The following is an 18,773-nucleotide window of genomic DNA, read 5'->3' as shown; positions in this document are numbered from 1 at the left end:
CAGTCTCATATTCTCCTGGTGGACACGTGTCGCCCTGGTGTGGGTGCCCACTGTGCTGCTTGCCGGCCTGAGGCTTGGAGAAGCGTTACCGAGCTTACTCGGGTTCCCGACAGCCCGTGCCACCCCGAGCCTTGTCTGCCAGGCTGCCAGCCAGGCAGGTTCCTCGGGGCTTCCGGCCAGAGGCGGGCTCTCCCTGTCTTCTCGCTCAGTCCCTCCGGCCATACAGTTGACAGCTCAGTACAGCGGAGAGGCCACCTGAAGCGACCGGGACAGACTGACGAGGACAAGACAGAGGGACTGAGCGGAAAGGCTCATATTAGAGACCATCTAACTAGGAGGAAATGAACAAATGGCTTCTGGAACTAACCAAATGGGAAGAAGGTAACAGGCAGAGAGGAGTCAAAGAACTCCATGGTTCAAAGTCTGGATGCAAACAAGCCATGTCTGCAACAGCCAGGGTAGCCCAGGGACATGTCTGTACACAGTGCTTTCCACTCCCTCGTCCCCCCTCCCTGCGCTCGCTCAGAACATTTGCCAGCACCTCACCTCTCTAGAAGGAAGGCTCCGTAACAGCGGGAACCTCGCTCACTTTGCTGCAGAACACCTGGCTCGAGAGCAGCGCCTGGCATGTGCCATATTTTCAGTGTAGGTATATGCAGACCGTGTGAATAAATCTGTGCTAACATGCAGTGCCTGGCATGTGCCATATTTTCAGTGTAGGTATATGCAGACCGTGTGACTGGATTTGTGCTAACATGCAGCGCCTGGCATGTACCATATTTTCAGTGTAGGAATATGCAGACCGTGTGACTGGATTTGTGCTAACATGCAGCGCCTGGCATGTACCATATTTTCAGTGTAGGTATATGCAGACCGTGTGACTGGACTTGTGCTAACATGCAGCGCCTGGCATGTACCATATTTTCAGTGTAGGTATATGCAGACCGTGTGACTGGACTTGTGCTAACATGCAGCGCCTGGCATGTACCATATTTTCAGCGTAGGAATATGCAGACGTGTGAATGGACTTGTGCTAACATGCAGCGCCTGGCATGTATCATATTTTCAGTGTAGGTATATGCAGACCGTGTGACTGGACTTGTGCTATCATGCAGCGCCTGGCATGTATCATATTTTCAGCGTAGGAATATGCAGACCGTGTGACTGGATTTGTGCTAACATGCAGCGCCTGGCATGTACCATATTTTCAGTGTAGGTATATGCAGACCGTGTGACTGGACTTGTGCTAACATGCAGCGCCTGGTATGTACCATATTTTCAGCGTAGGAATATGCAGACGTGTGAATGCACTTGTGCTAACATGCAGTCCCCAGCCGTGCTGCCCATCAGAAGCTTGGGCAGAAGTGCCTGGGCCCTGGCTGGAACCTGGGTTAAGAGATGTGGGTACTGAGAAGAGAGGTTGTGATGAGTTAGGACACATTCAAGGAATGAGAAGGGCTAAGACACGTAGCAGACCCCCCTCAAAGATTTAGGGGAGATGAGAAGGGGAAGAGAGAGGGCTAAAGAGAGCGAGAAGAGCCAAAGGCAACTAAGACAACGACACCTTTTGAAATCAAGGAAGAATCATCAGTAATGGCAAATGTAGAAGCTGGAAGGATGAAGACGAGAGAGGACCACTCCATTCCTGACTAGGAGGCTGGGAGTAGCCCCATGGAGTGCTGGCTGGGGGGGACCGCCAAGGACGGGGAGTGAGGGAGGGTGGGAGCAGCAGATCCCGGTGGGTCTCAGGTCGGTGAGTCTTGGAGGCAGCAGTCCGAGCAGAAGTTAGAGGATCAGCCGTGTTTAGATGGGGGCTGTTCCTTAGCTTCGGGTGTTTGTTTCGATCTTAGCTTTGGGCAGATGAAAGCATACCGAAAGTTCCAGAGAGAGGGATGGTAGTCTACCTCCCGCCCGAAAAGAAAGACCAGGAAGAAATGCTTTTGTAGGAAAAAAAAATCGGAGAAGACATTTTGCATTCTAGAGACAGGGAAGGGAGAGAACCTAGAGATTAGGTGGCGCCCCCTCATTCGGGAAGAGCCAAGTAAAGAGAGGCACCTGGGACAATGAATGGAAAAGGGCTATGCTCCTGCTAGGACCTAACACCCACAGACCAGCCAAGACCAGAGGTGAGATACGGCAAGGCCGGAGAACTGGAAGTCGGGGCACAGGCCCAGCCTGCCCTGCAGACAAGACAACCTTCCAAAATACAGCTGATCAAAGCCCACCACGGCAGGCTGAGGACAGGGCCCTTCCTGCCTCCTCTACCCCAGTCAAAGTGTGATTACAGCAGCATTTAGTGCCATGGCTTCAATAAGGCAGCAACACATCCCGTCTACCGCTGATGAAAAATCCCGATGCAGAAGCCCAGACTAGGAAAAGCGGTATGAATCACTGTGCAGTGGAACACACACAGATTCATGTCCATGTGATTATAAAGCCAGGAGTTTAGGAGAAGGAAAAACATAGAAGAGTTACTTTCCTTGGAAGGAATTCGTCTTCTTTCATATCCCAAGACAGTGTGGCTGTTGCCTAAGGTTGGACTTATAGTTTGCCGGAGAGCACATGACCTTGGTCACATCCAGACAGCTAGATTTCTGTTTCTGAGATAATTTATTAAAAGGAGAAAACACCTTTCTCTTGGTTATTTTTAGCCGCATCCATTTTCCCCTAAATGTGACATCTTTCCTCAATGTGACAACAAACCACAATCTACCATTTTGGGCTGCCCTCTAGTTCAGGCCTTACACGTTCCACAAACTGAAGCAGGAATTTAAGCCTTAAAGTAAACATACATTTGAGGTGATGATAAAATACTTTATAATGGGACACTTGATAAGCTCTTATAAAATTCAAGTAAAACATTAGTGATAATGTGGGTTAGAAAGAAAGTGTGTAAGTAAATGTAGGAGGTAAATGCACAAAGAATTGTTAACACATCTACCCGGCTTGGTTTTTATTCGGTCACAATTTTGATGGGAAAAAACCCAATGAGGACTCTGATGACTATTTCAGGTTTTTAATGTAGTTTAATAGTCTTTAGGAACCAGAAATATAGTGTCCACCAAGTACTTCTTGGAGCTAAACTTACATAAAATCAAGTGTGAATTTGAAAAGGAAACAGAGAATACAAAGATGGTCAGGCTATCTTCAGTAAATATGGAATGACATCAAATAACACGTTTTAAAATCAGTTTTCTTGAACATTCAGAGTTGGAAACATGTTGTAGCCTCCCTAATGTTAAAATAATTAAAAAGAGGTGACAAGAAACAACGAAGAGGCATTTCTTTGTAGCTGTCTTTTCTGCTGTAGGGAGAGAGAAGTTAGCAGCCCAGATTCAGGTAAAGAGCAAGAGAGACAAATAAACAGACTTCCATCTTCTGTCCTCAGTATCTCCTTGATGCTACTGTCCAGACCCCTGCTCCCGCCTTGAGTAGCCATGGTAACGAGCAGAGCCAGCTTCCCCCCATGCTTGGGGAACCCTGAGAGCAGACCCTTAAGAAGGCCAAGTGTGGTTCCATTCTCAACCAAAGAACAAGGGAGAACAGGTGCCCAGCCAGGGGTTGGAGGAGTCGAGGACTGACGACAGAATCTGGAATTGAAAGCACCTTAGACTTCAACTCATTCAACTCCGATCTGACTGACTCACGGTCACACGCCACCTTGGTGGCAAGGACTCCACCATCACCCAGAGGTCCTCACCAGCGCAGCACTCTGCTCCCCACTTCTTACTGCCTCTTAAGCCAAGAAGACAGCTAGGTACTGACGAGGAATCTGTAACCGAGCTATCGTTATTTCCCCTAAGCCAAGCTTCTTTTCTGTGTCTGTTGTTTTATTAAGGACACTCTGCAGTTTGTGCAAGTAGAGAGATGGGAATGGTGAACCCCACGCGCGCATCACTCAGCTTCAAGTACCAACTCGTGGCCAATCTTCTCTCATCTATACTCACCCCTTTTCCAGGATTATTTGGAAACAAATCCCAGGTATAGTATCATCATTTCTTTTTAAATATTAAATGCTCAAAAAAAGTATATAGCTGCGAATACATCAGAGACCATTTTCTTTAGGAAACTTTGTGGTATTGCTCACAGCTCCAGAACTGAAGCCAGCTCTCACCTCGGCGCAGACCAGCGAGGCATGCTCTGTGACCCTGGACACACACTGACAATATGAGACTGTGGTGCAATGAGGAATTTTGATGAAGTGACTGTTTTGGACTATAAGCATGGAAAAAGCTGAACTTACATTAAGATATATTAACGAAATACCACGGATACTAGATACTTGTTTAAGTTGGGCTTAATTCTGGCCTGAAAGTTAAAGCAAGCTTCCTCCATGAGTCCATCTGAAAGGCACTAAGTGGTACAATTCTTGAGGTTAACAAATCCACAAAATAAAGTAATAATAAAACATTTTCACACCAGTGTGTTTATGACTCCCCTGGGACAGAGATCAGTCCTAAAGACATGATGGAAATTTAAAATTAAACAATAAATATGGCAATATTTTTCTTTTATACAGCCTTTCAAATTTTGCCCACAGAAAAAGTACAGCAAAAAAGACATTTACAACTTTTTACTTTAACAGATAGGACTGTACTACTGCAACTAAGTAGATGGATATATAATCGAATGTGTGTGTGTGTGTGTGTGTGTGTGCATGGATTGGATAGTTGCAGCTACAATGTTGGCAAATAACATTTCGCCTTTTAATTTTCCACTTTACCTCCCCCCCCCACACACATCAGTTTTTATATGAATTTACAGGTATATATTTAAAGAACTATCGTAAAAATTCAAAATGATTAGGAAAAGAAGGCAAATCAGAATTCTATGTTGATTCATCCTTAAATAAAATCATTTCATTTAAAATATAAATTAATTTTCTTCCAGAAAAATCCTGCAAGCTACAATGTTTTACCTTTGGACAAATTTAACAATTTATCTTCTCTTCTAACAAAGGTACGATGTTCATACCTGCTGAGGTTTCTCTAAATTTGTCGCTGGTCTTCTTTTTCCTCCATTTCCAAGGCTTAAAGATTTTCCCAATGGAGGAGAGCTTCCCTTTCCTCTTGAAGGGGGGTGTTTGGGAACCTGCTGCTGGGCCATCTGAGTTCGCGAGAGACGCCTTGTCCAGTCCGTCAACTGTGTGAAGGAAAAGGAAGTCAGAAAGACTACTACTACCAGCTTGCAATAGCATCATCCGTCTCTTCCTGCACTGCGACTAACAAGCACGCTCGCTTCAGCTGGAATCTCAGATGAAGTTTATTTTGCCCATTTCCCAGCTGGTAGACCTCCCTTGATGTCAAAAAGTGTAAATGAATCAGAAAGTATAGTCCCCCAGGTCATCATTTTGTGGAAATAGAGAAGAAGCAAGAGGCTTACTTAACAGGTAGGGACAGATAAGTATGGGTTTCTGAAACAGCTGACTCCACGCAACAACGACATCAATATTTAGTGCAGAAACAGAACATTCTAAGTATTTCTGAAATAGGATGTTTCCCCAAAGGCCAGTTTGGCATTCTCAGCGATGAATATTCCGGTTATGGTTTCTCCTTCACACACTCAGATTTAGTGCCAAGAAGCTAAATTCTAACTTTCACAATGCTAAAACTATGTTTTGCTTCTATTACGAAAAGTTTGCAGCCTCGAATAAAGGATAACTATCACTACCAACAAGAAACGGGGAACACATGGGTCCTGAGTGTGACAGACGTATCTCTGTGCCTAGTCTTGTTGTTAACCAGAGAAGGGCACGGACGGAACTGTGTCGCCTCGCTCTGTGTTCAGAGCAGAAGGAAACAGTGATGACCGACATTACCCCAACTATCAGATTTTAATGGCACAAAACTGGAAGCAGCCTCTATTGGATACATATCGTGTTATTTCTGCAGTGAAACGGCACTTAGTGATTTAAGAAAAAACAGGCCTTGATACATACAACATGACTGCATCTCAAAAACACTGCTGAGAAAAAGCAACTTGCAAAAGGGCGCACACTGCGGTTCTGTTTACATGAAGTTCTAGAAGAGACAAACCAAATCTGTGGCCAACCCCCCTGAATAATAAAAGAAGAAAGAAAGAAAAAAGGGGAGGGGAGGGAGGAGAGGGGAGGAGAGGGGAGGGGAGGCGAGACAGGAAGGCAGGAAGAAAAGCAGAACAGTAATTGCCTCTCGGGGGTGAGGTGGTGGTGGTAGGAATTGAGAAGGGGTGTGAAGAACTTCTTGGGGTGATGGAAATGATCTCAATAAGAGATGGATTATACAAAACCCATCAAATGGTAATTACGATATTATGCACTTCACTTTATGTAAAATTTACCTTTAAAAAAACCTAAGTAGTGAAGTCCAATGAATGTTATCCACACTGATGTGTTTAGGGGTAAAGTGTTCTGATGTCAACTGAAAATAATAAATGGATGGGTAGATGGAATCGACAGATAAATTCAGGGTGGGGCCAAAGCAGGTTTACAGTTGCAAGTACACGAAACACAAAGTTTATTCTTGTGTTATTAATTAATTATTATAATTAATTTTTGTATCATTTTCCATACGAACAACTGTAAACCTACATTTGCCCCACCCTATACACAATAAAGCAAATTACAACAAACTGTTCAGTGCTGAATCGAGGTGGCAGACATGTGTGGTTAACTGGACAACAGTTTCATTTTCAAACCTTTCCTAACAAAATACTGGGGAAAACAAAACAAAAATGGAACAGCTAGGATTTCTGCTTGCTCACTGGAAGATGGAACAGACTTATTTCCACCCCCATTCCTCCTGTTAAATACTAAAGAGCCCTAGGTGTTATATATAAAACCAACAAAAGACGACTCTGCAAGGTGAAAAGAAAGTAGAGCAGCCTGGGACCTCAGGACCCAAGAAACAACATGGAGGTTAGTTCGATCCCTGGGGTTTCTCTTTGTCTCTTATAGACCAGACTTGTAGCTGAATCAGTCACCAACCTGGGAGCACAAATGGTCATAGACCAAAAACGCCTCAACAAAACGCAAAACGCAAAGGAGTAGGAAAGGAACGGCCTAGCAAGGCTTGAACTTCTAAACAACTGCTCTACTCCAGCCAATCACAGAAGAAACTATGACCTTCCATGGCAGCAAAGGCAACCAATCACGTGTCTCTCTCACATCAGTGTTTCTCTCCCTCTCTCCCCCTTCCACTCTCTCTAAAAATCAATAGGAAAATGTCCTTGGGTAAAGAGTGACAACAAAAATTACTCGGCCTACTAAGAAGCAGGAAAATCCTGAACTGAATGAAAAAGCACAACCAGTACATGTCAGCGACTAAATCCTTATGAGTGCTCCTTCTAAACAAGAATGATAAATCCCATTCTTCCCACTAGTGACGTCTACTCAGATTTCAGGTAGAAATGAAGGTTCTTCTGTGTATGGCTCCTGCCCTACGTTACCTGTCCCTGTGGGCCACAGTCAGTGGGCAGAGAGAAGACACAGACTGACTGTGAAGCTAAGCCAGAGTGAAGAAGCAGAATCCTTTATTTCACCTCCACGCCTGTCCAACTGCCTTCCTGAATGAGGGGAAAACCCAGGGAGGACCTAAGTGCGTGGTTTTTCTTTTTCCCTTTATGCTGAATGGATCCATTTTGACAAATTGAAAGGTTGTGAAATATGAAAGGGTTGGCTATTACAAACATAGGAAGTGAAGTTTCCGTCTGTGCAGCACATCCTAGTTCTCATTTTCTCTGAACTGACATATTCAATTCCCTGACACGCAATCCCCTGCTTTGCCCTGGCTGGGTGGATAGTTGGTTGGAGTGTCGTCCCACACCCCAAAAGGCTGTGGGTTCAATTCCTGGTCAGGGCGCTTACAGGAGGCAATCGATGGATATTTTTCTCTCACATTCTCTCTCTCTCTCTTTCTCTAAAACCAGTAAGAACATATCCTCAGGTGAAGATTAAAAAAATTGTTTGCTTTGGTCCTGAGCCAGTTAAGAATAGTCCATTTTTTCTCCTGAAAACAAAAATCAAGAAAAACAAAAATCAAATAATTCCCTAGGTGACAGAAAGTGACCCATGGGGGCGGGGGGTTTGAGTGAGGTGGTTGAGGAGTGAAAAATGAAAACCTTAATGCTAAATCCGTCGCGGCACAAGACATCAGCAGCCATTATCTGTCTCTATGAGGCATTTGCAATTCTATACGTTAGTGCTGGGAAAATAGCCTGGGCCAGCGCCAGCGACCACAGCAACGCGCTCACATAGACTGTTTCCTGCTTGCATGCGTCCACCTGTAATTTTATCACTGTTGGTTATTATAGTAAACCACACTTGCAATTAGAAACCACAGGTTGGCACAGCTGGCCAAATTGCCACTGCTTCCCATGACCATGAAGGGGACCGTTATCTGCATGAGGAGTATAAGCAGAACATCAAAACCCCCTTCTTCCCTCCAGACCCCTGGGGTCCTGCCAGGACCACTGATATTTCCATAATCTTTTTTTTGGCCCCACTTTACCATTAAAATTAGTTTGAAACGTTCTAAAAACTTTTTTACAGCAAGTCCAGTGAGTTTTACATGCACACGAGAGCAAATTGCCAGGTTAATCCCAGACGGAGTCTAAGTTTCCTGAGGGCTTCAAAGGTTCACTTCTCTCCACTGCCATGCTACCGAGAGCGATCCGTCACTCATCAGAACTTTCCTTTTCACACCTGAGGTCAGCATGTCAAAATATTTCAAATATAACATTTTAAAAATATTTAAGTATATTGCATACAGTTATCAGTTATTCAAATGCAGTAATTTTCAATAACACAGCTCAGTCTCTTTTCCCACCGAAATAAGCTCACACTCAACAGGACGTCCCCACACCACCAACTGCTAGAAATTCCGAGATTACAAGCAGGTTTAATTTTTCATTTAAACAGAAATTTCTCACTAAAGTCGTCGCAGTACAAATATGAGATGAGTATAGAAGCCAAAAATAAAGAGGCTAGAGAATTAACATACAGGTTTCGATAGTCTTCCCTCTAAGACCTGAGAACTGACTGACAAGGATTCCTAGAAAAATTAAATCTAATACAAGAGTTTGTAGTATTTTGATAATATTTGGTAGTTGAGTGACATTTTAGATATTTATTTTAGATGTTTCTCAATGCAGAATTATTTCAGTCACCGAGGAAGTGAGACCAATGTGGCAGGGTATTCTGACTCCCACATTTTGTAGGTAAAAAATCATTTAGGAAAAAACCTCAATAAAGAACTCCTGGTATGGATTCTATATAAACTGATAGCCACTCTGTGCAAAAGGCAGCTAAGATAGTCTTAGCTTTCCTCTAAATATCCTTAAATAGTCTAAGGTTAATGAGAATATATTTTTGAAGCCCAATAGTAACAAAAACAAGTACAGAGAAATCATATGTGGTTAGAAATATGCTTTGACAGTACTTTGCTGCATTAAGTATATGCTTACAATAGATGTTAAAGTACTAAGAAAAATATACTCATTACAAGGGCATTGTACAAAAACACCTGACATTTTAAAAATCAAGAACTTAAAGGAAGCAAAAATAAACCAAAATAAATAAATAAACAAACAAACAAAAACCAACCAACCAACCTTTATTTCCTTAAAATATTGTTTCTAGGCTATTTGAGCCTTTGTAATTTATGATGCCAACATAATATTATTACTGTATTTTAATTTGTATGATGTGTTTGTTCCCATTATAATTCTGTCATTTGTCCCTTGTTGTTGGTGGTGGTTCTGTTGTTAATCCTCACCCGAGAATATTTTTCCACTGATTTTTAGGTAGGGTGGAAAGGAGGGAGGGAGGGAGAGAGAGAAACATCAGTGTGCGAGAGACACATTGATTGGTTGCCTCCGCAGGACTCCTAAGGCCAGGGATGGAACCTGCAACCCAGGTACGTGTCCTTGACTGGGAATTGAACCCGAGACTTTTTGGGGCATGGGGTCGATGCTCTAACCACTGGGAAACACCAGCCAGGGCTCTTTAAAGGCCACAGAAGTATGGCAAAGAAGCATTAGAATCGTGCTTATGGAAGATAGAACTTTATTTCCTGCACTCACGTGCCTTCTCTCTACACTGACACGGTGACCTAGGAAAGGTGTCCTCACCCACAGGGCCATGCGTACAATTTCTGGGCACACAACCAAGTAGACAGAGAGCAAACTGATTCCCTGAACCACCACAGACGAGACTGAATAATGGTTTCCAAGGAAGTCAGGTGGTCATCCTCGTCTCGAGTGGTCTGAAGGAGATCCCTATTCTCTTGCTAGTAAGTGTTTACATTGGGAAGGGCTGGATCAAATCCCTTCCTTTTTGTGGGTAAGATGACTGCTTCGTGGAACTTCATAGTTTCTTTCAAATGACAGAAAAACAGAAATTGGAAAACTTGGAGGGAAGTTATAAGAGCAGTCTTCCTATGAAGGGACGAAAATTCCTTCATTTAACTGCTATAGCAACATTTTCACCTTCTATTCTTTTCCTTTAAATTTAATTTCTTGTCTGCATTCTGTTCTTTTTACTCTTGCTGGGTTTTTAAAAAGATGATGGCTGTTCAATTTTTAATTTTTTGAGGTAACACCATATTGTTTTCCATAGTGGCTGCACCAGTCTGCATTCCCACCAGCAGTGTACTAGAGTCCCCTTTTCTCCACACCCTGCCAACACTTGTTGTTTGATGATTTGTTGATGGCGGGCATTCTGACAGGTATGAAGTGATACCTCATTGTTGTTTTAATTTGCATCTCTCTGATGATTAGTGATGTTGAGCATTTTTTCATATGTCTCTTAGCCATTTGTATGTCCTGTTTGGAGAGGTGTCTAGTTCCTCTGCCCATTTTTTAATTGGGTTCTTTGTCTTCCTTTTGTTGAGTTGTATGAGCACTCTATATATATTGAAAATTAACCCCTTATCTGATGTATCATTGGCCATGATGCTCTCCCAGAGTGGGTTGCCTTTCCATTTTGGTGGTTGTTTCTTTTGCTGTGCAGAAGTTTTTGAGTTTGAAGTATTCCCATGTGTTCATTTTCTCCATTTTTTCTGTTGCCTTAGGTGATGTATCAGTGAAAATTCTGCTGCGTATGATGTCTGAAATTTTGTTGCCTACACTTTCCTCAAGGATTTTTATGGATTCATGAGTCACATTTAAGTCTTTTATCCATTTTGAGTTTATTCTTGTGTATGGTGTAAGTTGATGGTGTAGTTTCATTTTTTTGCATGTAGCTGTCCAATTTTCCCAACATCATTTATTAAAGAGGTTGTCTTTACTTCTAGGAATATACCCCAAGAAGCCTGAAACACTAATCAGAAAGAATATATGTACCCCCATGTTCATAGCAGCACTATTTACAATAGCTAAGATCTGGAAACAGCTCAAATGTCCATCAGTAGACGAATGGATAAAAAAGCTGTGGTACATATACACAATGGAGTACTATACAGCTGTAAGAAAGAAAGATCTCTTATCTTCTGAGGCGACATGGGGGGACCTGGAGAGTATTATCCTAAACAAAACAAGCCAAGCACAGAAAGACAAATATCACATGATCTCACTTCTTTGTGGAATATAATGAATATAACAGTCTGAGGAACGGGGTAGTCCCAGAGATGTGGAAATGGGGTACAGACTGACAATCCCCAGAAGAGCGGGTAGGGGAGGAGAGATAAACCACAGAACTTATATGCATGTATGCATGAACAATGGACATGGACAACAAAGCTGGGGACAGGGCGGGGAGGGGGTTATCAGTGGGGGGAAAAGGAGAAACATCTGTAACAAAAATTAATTAATTAATTAATTAAAAATAAATAAAAAGATGATGGCTAAAAAATTTTTAAAATATTTTTAGCCATGACTTTTACCTTAATGCTGATTATTTTTTATAGGAATTATCAGCTGACAAAAAGCTATTTTCTTCTGTGCCAGCTAAGGTCATTTCTAAGTCTAAAATTCTATTATTCTCAGATTTTCCGGTAGTGGTAGATACATTTATAGGTAGAAAGTTTAAAAATTCTCTAATTCCTTTCATTTCATTGGAGAGTGCTGTTAGAACCTATGACCTGAGTGCTTGGTGTGCTCACAGGGTATCATTGCTTCTAGGTCCTCTGAACAAACAAAGCTAGAAAACACATGTGTGTGTACTGAGCCAAATGTACACACTGTCTGTCTGTCTACTATCTATCGATCTGTCTGTCTGTCTGTCTGTCTGTCTGTCTGCCTGCCTACCTACCTATCTGATCTCTTTGTCTATCTGGCCACACAAAAGTTCATTGTGATGTCTCCAACTCTAATCCAGTAACACATGGCTCACTCTGCCTTCCCCTCTTGCTTATCTGTAACCTTTCTTTCCAAGAACAAGGAAATCGGCTCCCATATTCACTGCCCAGTCGATCCATTCCAGTGTAACGTACAGCAGTTTCAGAACTGCTGACTCATACCCCCATGTAACGACATGTTCGAAGATATGACTTTTTAAGTTTGGTTTTGTCTTTTTCCATTAATATGTGTCCTCTGTTGGTTATGAGCACAGCACTGCAATGAGAACGTTTTTCTTGGCATTACTTTAAAAGGTCAGCTACCCTTGGTTTGATTTCCACCAGAAAGGCTACTCATCTTTGTGGTACCAGTTCAGGTTCCCCTCTCACTGTGAAATGTTCCCGGGCCCCCGCCCCCTCGGACTTACTGCATTACTGCTCTTTCCTGGGCTGCTCTGCTTTCGCTTTTGTTCCGATGCCTCCCCCCTTGGCTGGCATCACTGACCACGACCATCCCTGCTTCCCCCACCACCCATGAACTCTGTAAGGGCAAGAATCCTGTTTGTGATCTCCCTGGACCCCACAGGGTGAGTCACAGCAGCAAGTTAAAGCCTTGGGTCAGCGGCCACCTCTGGAGGCAGACAGACCACACTTCTGCTCCAGGCTCGGCCTCCTACTCATCATCTTGGCACATCACTTGAGGAAGATATTAGTTATGTAATTTAATTAGTTATTATAATTTAACCAATAACTATTTATTTTCTCTTTCTCTATATGAATGCACGCACACACACGCACACACACACACACCACCTATATCAAGGTCTAGTTCATTTCCAGGCCCAGAAGCTTCCTTGTACTTCTCCCAGTCAACACTCACCCTCTCCAATCCATTCCCCCAAATAACCAGTTACAACTCCCATCACTGCTGACTTCTTTTACATGCTCCTGAGTTTCAATTAGTGTAATTATACAGCAATTCTTTTGTGTCTGTCTTCTCTCACTACACATTATGTATGTGAGATTCGTCGAAACACACGAGCATTTCAAAGCACCACTACCTAGTTACGAAATAAGAAATATGTTACCTTAGCAAGACCTCAGATGACAGAGTACTTGAAAATGGTGAACTTTATGGTAGCTCTTCTTTTTAGAAAGGCTAACATTAGCACGTTCTTCACCTGGAGAATGTCAATATTATCTCCTTTCCTTTACTAGGCTCTGGGGGAGCTAGTCTACCTTTCTACCATCTTTTGAGGTTGCCCTGAAGCCTTGCTAAATTAGAAGCAAGATTAAAGGTGAAGTTTATTTTCTGTAAATAATGACAGCTTTATGTTTATTCTTAGTCTGCACAACAGAGAAAGCAGTGGTTCTAAGCAATGCAATCCACAGAAACACTGAGTACATATTATCACTTATAGGAACAGTACTCGTGTTTATTAGTTCTGCATTATCCTATATATATTAAAGCTCTATATATGGGGAAGCTGAGACATAGAAGACTATGTGGCTTCTCAAACCATTAACTCAGGGTAGAGACATGTTCTAGGTCATCTGATTTTGATCAAGGTCTTCCCCCCACTCTACAAGGTTGTACTCATTGGAATATGATAGCTGCACTCATGGTGACCCAGCAGCACCTCCTAGTAACTCTAAAAGAGCAGTAAGACTCTGTTTGTAGAACAAGAAGCAAAAAGACATTGCAGAATCAGGAGAGGCAATAAATCTCAGTCAACGTCCTGGGTTTTGAACATCCAATTGGGATGGTTAACTGTTAGCCAAGAAGAGAGCTGAGTGCCCGGCCCAACTCGGCTACTTCACTAGTCTTGTGACCTTGAGCAAGGATCCCAATATTTCATAGCTGAAATTAGGAGAGTAGGTTAAATAATGTTTAGATTCTTCCAACTTTAAAAATTCTGTGAGTCCCATACTGCTGTGTGTTGAGTACATCAATCTTATAGGTCACATCCAGACCTATTCCAAGTGCTTTATGAATACTACCTCATCACTTGTCCCCACAACCCTATGAAGTAGGTGCAATGAGTATTTCCATTTCATAAACGAGGAAGCTGAAGCCCAGAGGGACCAAGCAACTTGCCCAAGGTCACGGATGGTAAATGGGATTTAAACCCAACAGTTGACTCCAGTGCATCCTTTGTACAAAATGGGTCACAGGGTCATGGGTGGGAATAGGGCTCTATTTTAAGAGAAGGCAAGACATAAACCATAGTGAATAATAACTCGATTCTACTCCCAACCACTTCCTTGGACTAATCCCGGAGTTGGGGCAGGTACTGTTTTGCTCCCCAAAACTACGCCAGCGTCCTCAGTGAAGCCCATGCTGGACACGGGCAGAGCGCACACCTCACTTATATCGACTATAGTCAATTGATTGCGCAGAATCCTTATTTACCATAGTATTAATTTTAGAAATTTGATACTATCAGTTTTTTAACTTGTTTTTCTACTGAAGGCAGCCATTATTTTTAAACTCCCAAGGGGAAAAAAGCTACTAAAGACTTCCATCTGTCTGCAAGCCTCACAGAGAATTTCAGAATTTTAACTCGCAACTGACAGGCCTCAGAAGGAGTGTGTTTGTGCAGCTGTGTGACACCTTGTCGCACTGACACAAACGGCATCCCCGAGACCTGCTGCAGGATATTTAACAGAGTAAATAATGCCACTCGGATTCGGGGTTTAAAGAAACTGACTGAGTGGGGAAAGGGTCACTGTGCAAATGGAGGATCAATTTTAATGTAAATAAAAGCATCTTCAGTTTTGAATATCATTGTTACTGCTACAAGCAAAGGGCTCTGTGAATTATCTATGGTAGGATGGCTGTGCTTAAGAATGTCAAGAAGTCTGGCCCGTGCGGCTCAGTGGACTGAGCACTGCTCCAAGCACTGAGAGGTCCTGGTTCGATTCCTGGTCAGGACACATGCCCAGGCTGCGGGCTGGATCCCGCGTGGGGAGCATTCAGAAAGCAGCTGATCGATGTTTCTCTCTCACATTAATGTTTCTATCATTCTCTCCCTTTCTCTCTCTCTTAAAAAATTTTAAATCAATAAATATTTCATAAGAAAAAAAAAAAGAATGACAAGAAGTCTGCTACAAAGATGAAAAACAAGAAAGAAACCAACCAGCTTTCCACCTTCCTTTCCTTCCCAGCCATCTACAAGCCCGGGAGTCCTGGTGTGGGGAGGGTGTGCTGTGTGTGTGAACAGGAAGAAAAGGTCGATACATGTCCAGTAAACAAACTACCAAGGGAGAGAGAATGTCACCTCCCCTGTTAGGACAAGGATCACATGGTTTATGCTGAGCACGTACACAGGGGTGAAATTTTAGGGAGAAGCTGTCAGACCTCATATAGAAATTGCAAAATAGAATCAAATGAAATGTCATGACTTTTAAGTAAGCAACTAAATTTTGCTTCAGACAAAATTATTGAAAATTCCCCATAAAGAATGAATGTAACAGAAGTACTATTAAAATAACACATTAAATTTGGACCAATATCTTCAAGTCACTGGCTGGTAGATAAACAAGGACCCCGAGAGTCTACATGGGATGTGACGAACCCTGTCTCTATTCCAACGTCCCCTGGCAGTCACACCACGTTCCCGGCGCTGCAATCTGTGAAGGACTGGTGCCACCTGTGGAATTCCGGACCCTCTTCCCAGGCAGAAACGAAACCTACCGGCTTAGACAATGGAAGGCAGGATGCTGGAAGGAGAATCTATGTCAATTAGTCATAAAGAATCCCCAAGGCTCCCAGATTTATACCCTTGTCGTTCAGTTAAGTGGTGACTCCGACAATCCAGGCTCTGAACTTAGACAGAGTGGATTGGAAATGATGAATGGGCCCAAGGGACATTGAGGGAGAAGTAAGGAAACAGACGGACTACCTAGAGAAGTCAGAGAGAACTCAACGGCCGGAACCTCTCCCAGGACATGGTGGGCCACCAAGACGAGAAGACGACATGGAGAGAAGACCTACGGCTTGTGCAGCACTCTCGAGGGGAAGAGGTTCAGCAGACAGTCAGAAGTACACGACGGGCACACTGCAAACGTCAGTGTTGAAGTCAGCTCAGGCAGCCATCCGAACAAAAGCAGCAGGTAAGGACCAGAGGTAAACTCTTAGAGGAGGGTTACATTTGAGAGTCAGCAGGTTTCATGCAACAAAGAACCTTGGACTTCTTCTGCACCCAGAATGATCAAATAAAGAAAAGTGTTCTGTTTAATTATTTCTTTTAAAGTCAAGTGTGGGGGACACGGAAGCATATTTATGGGCTGAGGGGGTAGCGCCTGGAGGGAGGGAGAAAGTGAAGATTCGGGAGAGAGCAGCACATGGGGACTGACTTCCCCTAGGATAATACTGAGACTCAGGGTGAGGAAGGACAGCCTGGACATCCGGTGACTGTGAGGCATGACCAGGAAGTCAGGAGATGAGGACAGTGGCAAAGAGATGTGAGCAGAAACTCAGCAGATGGCTTGTACTCTAAATGAGAAAACACACGAGACTTGGAAGCAGAGTGGGCAGGAATGCGTCGAAAGTCAATGGTGAGACACGGAGAAGAACAGAACCTCCAATAGAGACAGTTATCAGGGAAGAACTACCCAGGAAGGGTGGGTTTCAGACAATATGAGGAAGACGAGCAACAAGTCCAAAAAAGATGAGGATGCAGAAAATCTGCTTATTGTGAAATGCATTATTAACTTATTGAGCAACTATTATAAACAAGGTAATGCACTGGGCTATGATAGTGGGCAAAAGGGACTGGATCTCTGTCCTGAGGAGGCTGACAATACCATGCAAGCAACCATCCATTCCAACACAGAGATTCGGCATGTCAGGGAGTACAGGGTGTGTGGGTGACTGAGGGGCTCACACTGGGACAGGTGAGCATTAGTTCAGGTGACAGGCATGGCATAAAACGATCTCCAAGGTCTGAGGTGAAGTTCAGGGTAAAAGTGTTGAGAGTTAGAGAGAGTTAGTCTACTTTCCTAACGTTGCCTAAAAGGTGAAAATATCCTGTCCAAATTAAGCAGGAAAGCACTTAAAAATCACTGAAAAGCAAAGGAATAACATTCCTTACTTTACACACCTAATGAGAGAGAGAGAGAGAGAGAGAGAGAGAGAGAGAGAGAAACAATTCTATTAATTGCTTCCTTAAAAAATAATTTTATAGTTATGATACTTTGAGGGTTGATTTTGATTTTCTCCCCCTTCCAATGCAGTCACTGAGGATATTGCACTTACAAGATGTTCTATTTTGGTCTGTTCTCTCCAGGACCATGTGGGGGGCCAGCATCCCAGAGGACATGCTGTACCAGCAGCACTGGGGCAGGACATGGCACAGGGAGCCTCGGAGTCAACGAGGCCGCCGTCTAGCCAGACAGCCCGTCCCCGAATTCTTTCCTGGTATCACTTTTATTAAGATTTTCAATGTTGGCCTGAAGGGATGTTGAATGCGGATCAGAAGGAAGGAGAAAAAGCCCAAAGCTGCACCACAGAAGTAGCTCCATGTAGTGCACTGCCTTTTCCAGACGCCAAGCAAGGCATTGTTGTTAGTGAGGAGGGGACAAAATGCCTCTTTGAGAAGCAAGTCTGAGAAGGGAGGTAGTGGTCCTGCTAGATCAGGAGTCCCGAGAGGACAGGGACCAAAGGGTTGGGTTCCAGGTGGGTGGTGCCCCCACCTAGGCCACAGAAGGTACTTAATAAATATTTATGACATGAATAACTAAATCATGGACAAATGTTTGGCAATTATGCACAAGGCCTGGCCTAACTAAGCTATGATTTATTTGAGCTTGAGATTTTTCACACAGAGGAAACTGTTCCCAACAGTGCCTTCCTGTAGAATTCCAAATATTTTGAAAGATAATATAACAAACACTGAAGTTGGAAACTGAGAAAATATCAAAGCCAGCAGGAAGGATGATTAACACTCCTAAGAATGGTACAGACGTTTTGGATAAATTTTCCAGGTGAACAAAGACTTAAATGCTGTTTATTATGTCATTCAGAAGAGACACTTGATCAAAGACGAATAACTGCAAAACAGTTGGAATAATTTATACGTGAAATAAGCTTTTAGGAACTTTCCAGTATGGTAAAATTAATTTTTTACGCCTCCACACACACCACACTGACATTTCCTCCTTCCTTCTCCAAACATTTAGAACACATTAGGCATCTCGGTTTTGTTTTGTTTTGTTTTTTCAGTCTTCATCTCTTTCTCCTAACTGGGGAAGTCAGACAGGTGGTTTAGTTCCATCGAGAAGAACCTGGGAAAGGCACACTGGCTGGTTTGGCTCAGCAGTTAGAGCGTCAGTCCTCAGACCAAAGGGTCTTGGGTTGATCTGGTCAAGGGCATGTGCCTGGGTTGCACATTTGACCCCCAGCCCTAGTTGGGGTCGTGTGGAAGGAAACCAATCGATGTGTCTTTCTCACATCAATGTTTCTCTCTCTCTCTCTCTCTCTCCCCCTCCCTCCATCCCTTCCACTCTCTCTAAAAATTA

The 18,773-nt window shown here is 43.2% G+C and overlaps 1 protein-coding gene across 3 annotated transcripts in view; it reads right to left on the bottom strand.

The window, feature by feature from the left end:
- Positions 1 to 18,773, bottom strand: part of PHACTR2 (phosphatase and actin regulator 2) — a 104,513-nt gene that overhangs the window by 67,815 nt on the left and 17,925 nt on the right. For all 3 annotated transcript variants that reach the window (XM_036249049.1, XM_036249048.1, XM_036249047.1), the window contains exon 2: positions 4,975 to 5,142. In XM_036249049.1, coding sequence (XP_036104942.1) covers positions 4,975 to 5,142 — 168 coding nt within the window. The remainder of the gene's footprint in view (positions 1 to 4,974; positions 5,143 to 18,773) is intronic.

The sequence above is a fragment of the Molossus molossus genome, unplaced genomic scaffold (assembly GCF_014108415.1).
Source record: "Molossus molossus isolate mMolMol1 unplaced genomic scaffold, mMolMol1.p scaffold_m16_p_8, whole genome shotgun sequence".
NCBI classification, from domain to species: Eukaryota; Metazoa; Chordata; class Mammalia; order Chiroptera; family Molossidae; genus Molossus; species Molossus molossus.
The sequence above is the reverse complement of the archived record's forward strand: the minus strand, read 5'-3'. Positions and strand labels throughout refer to the sequence as shown.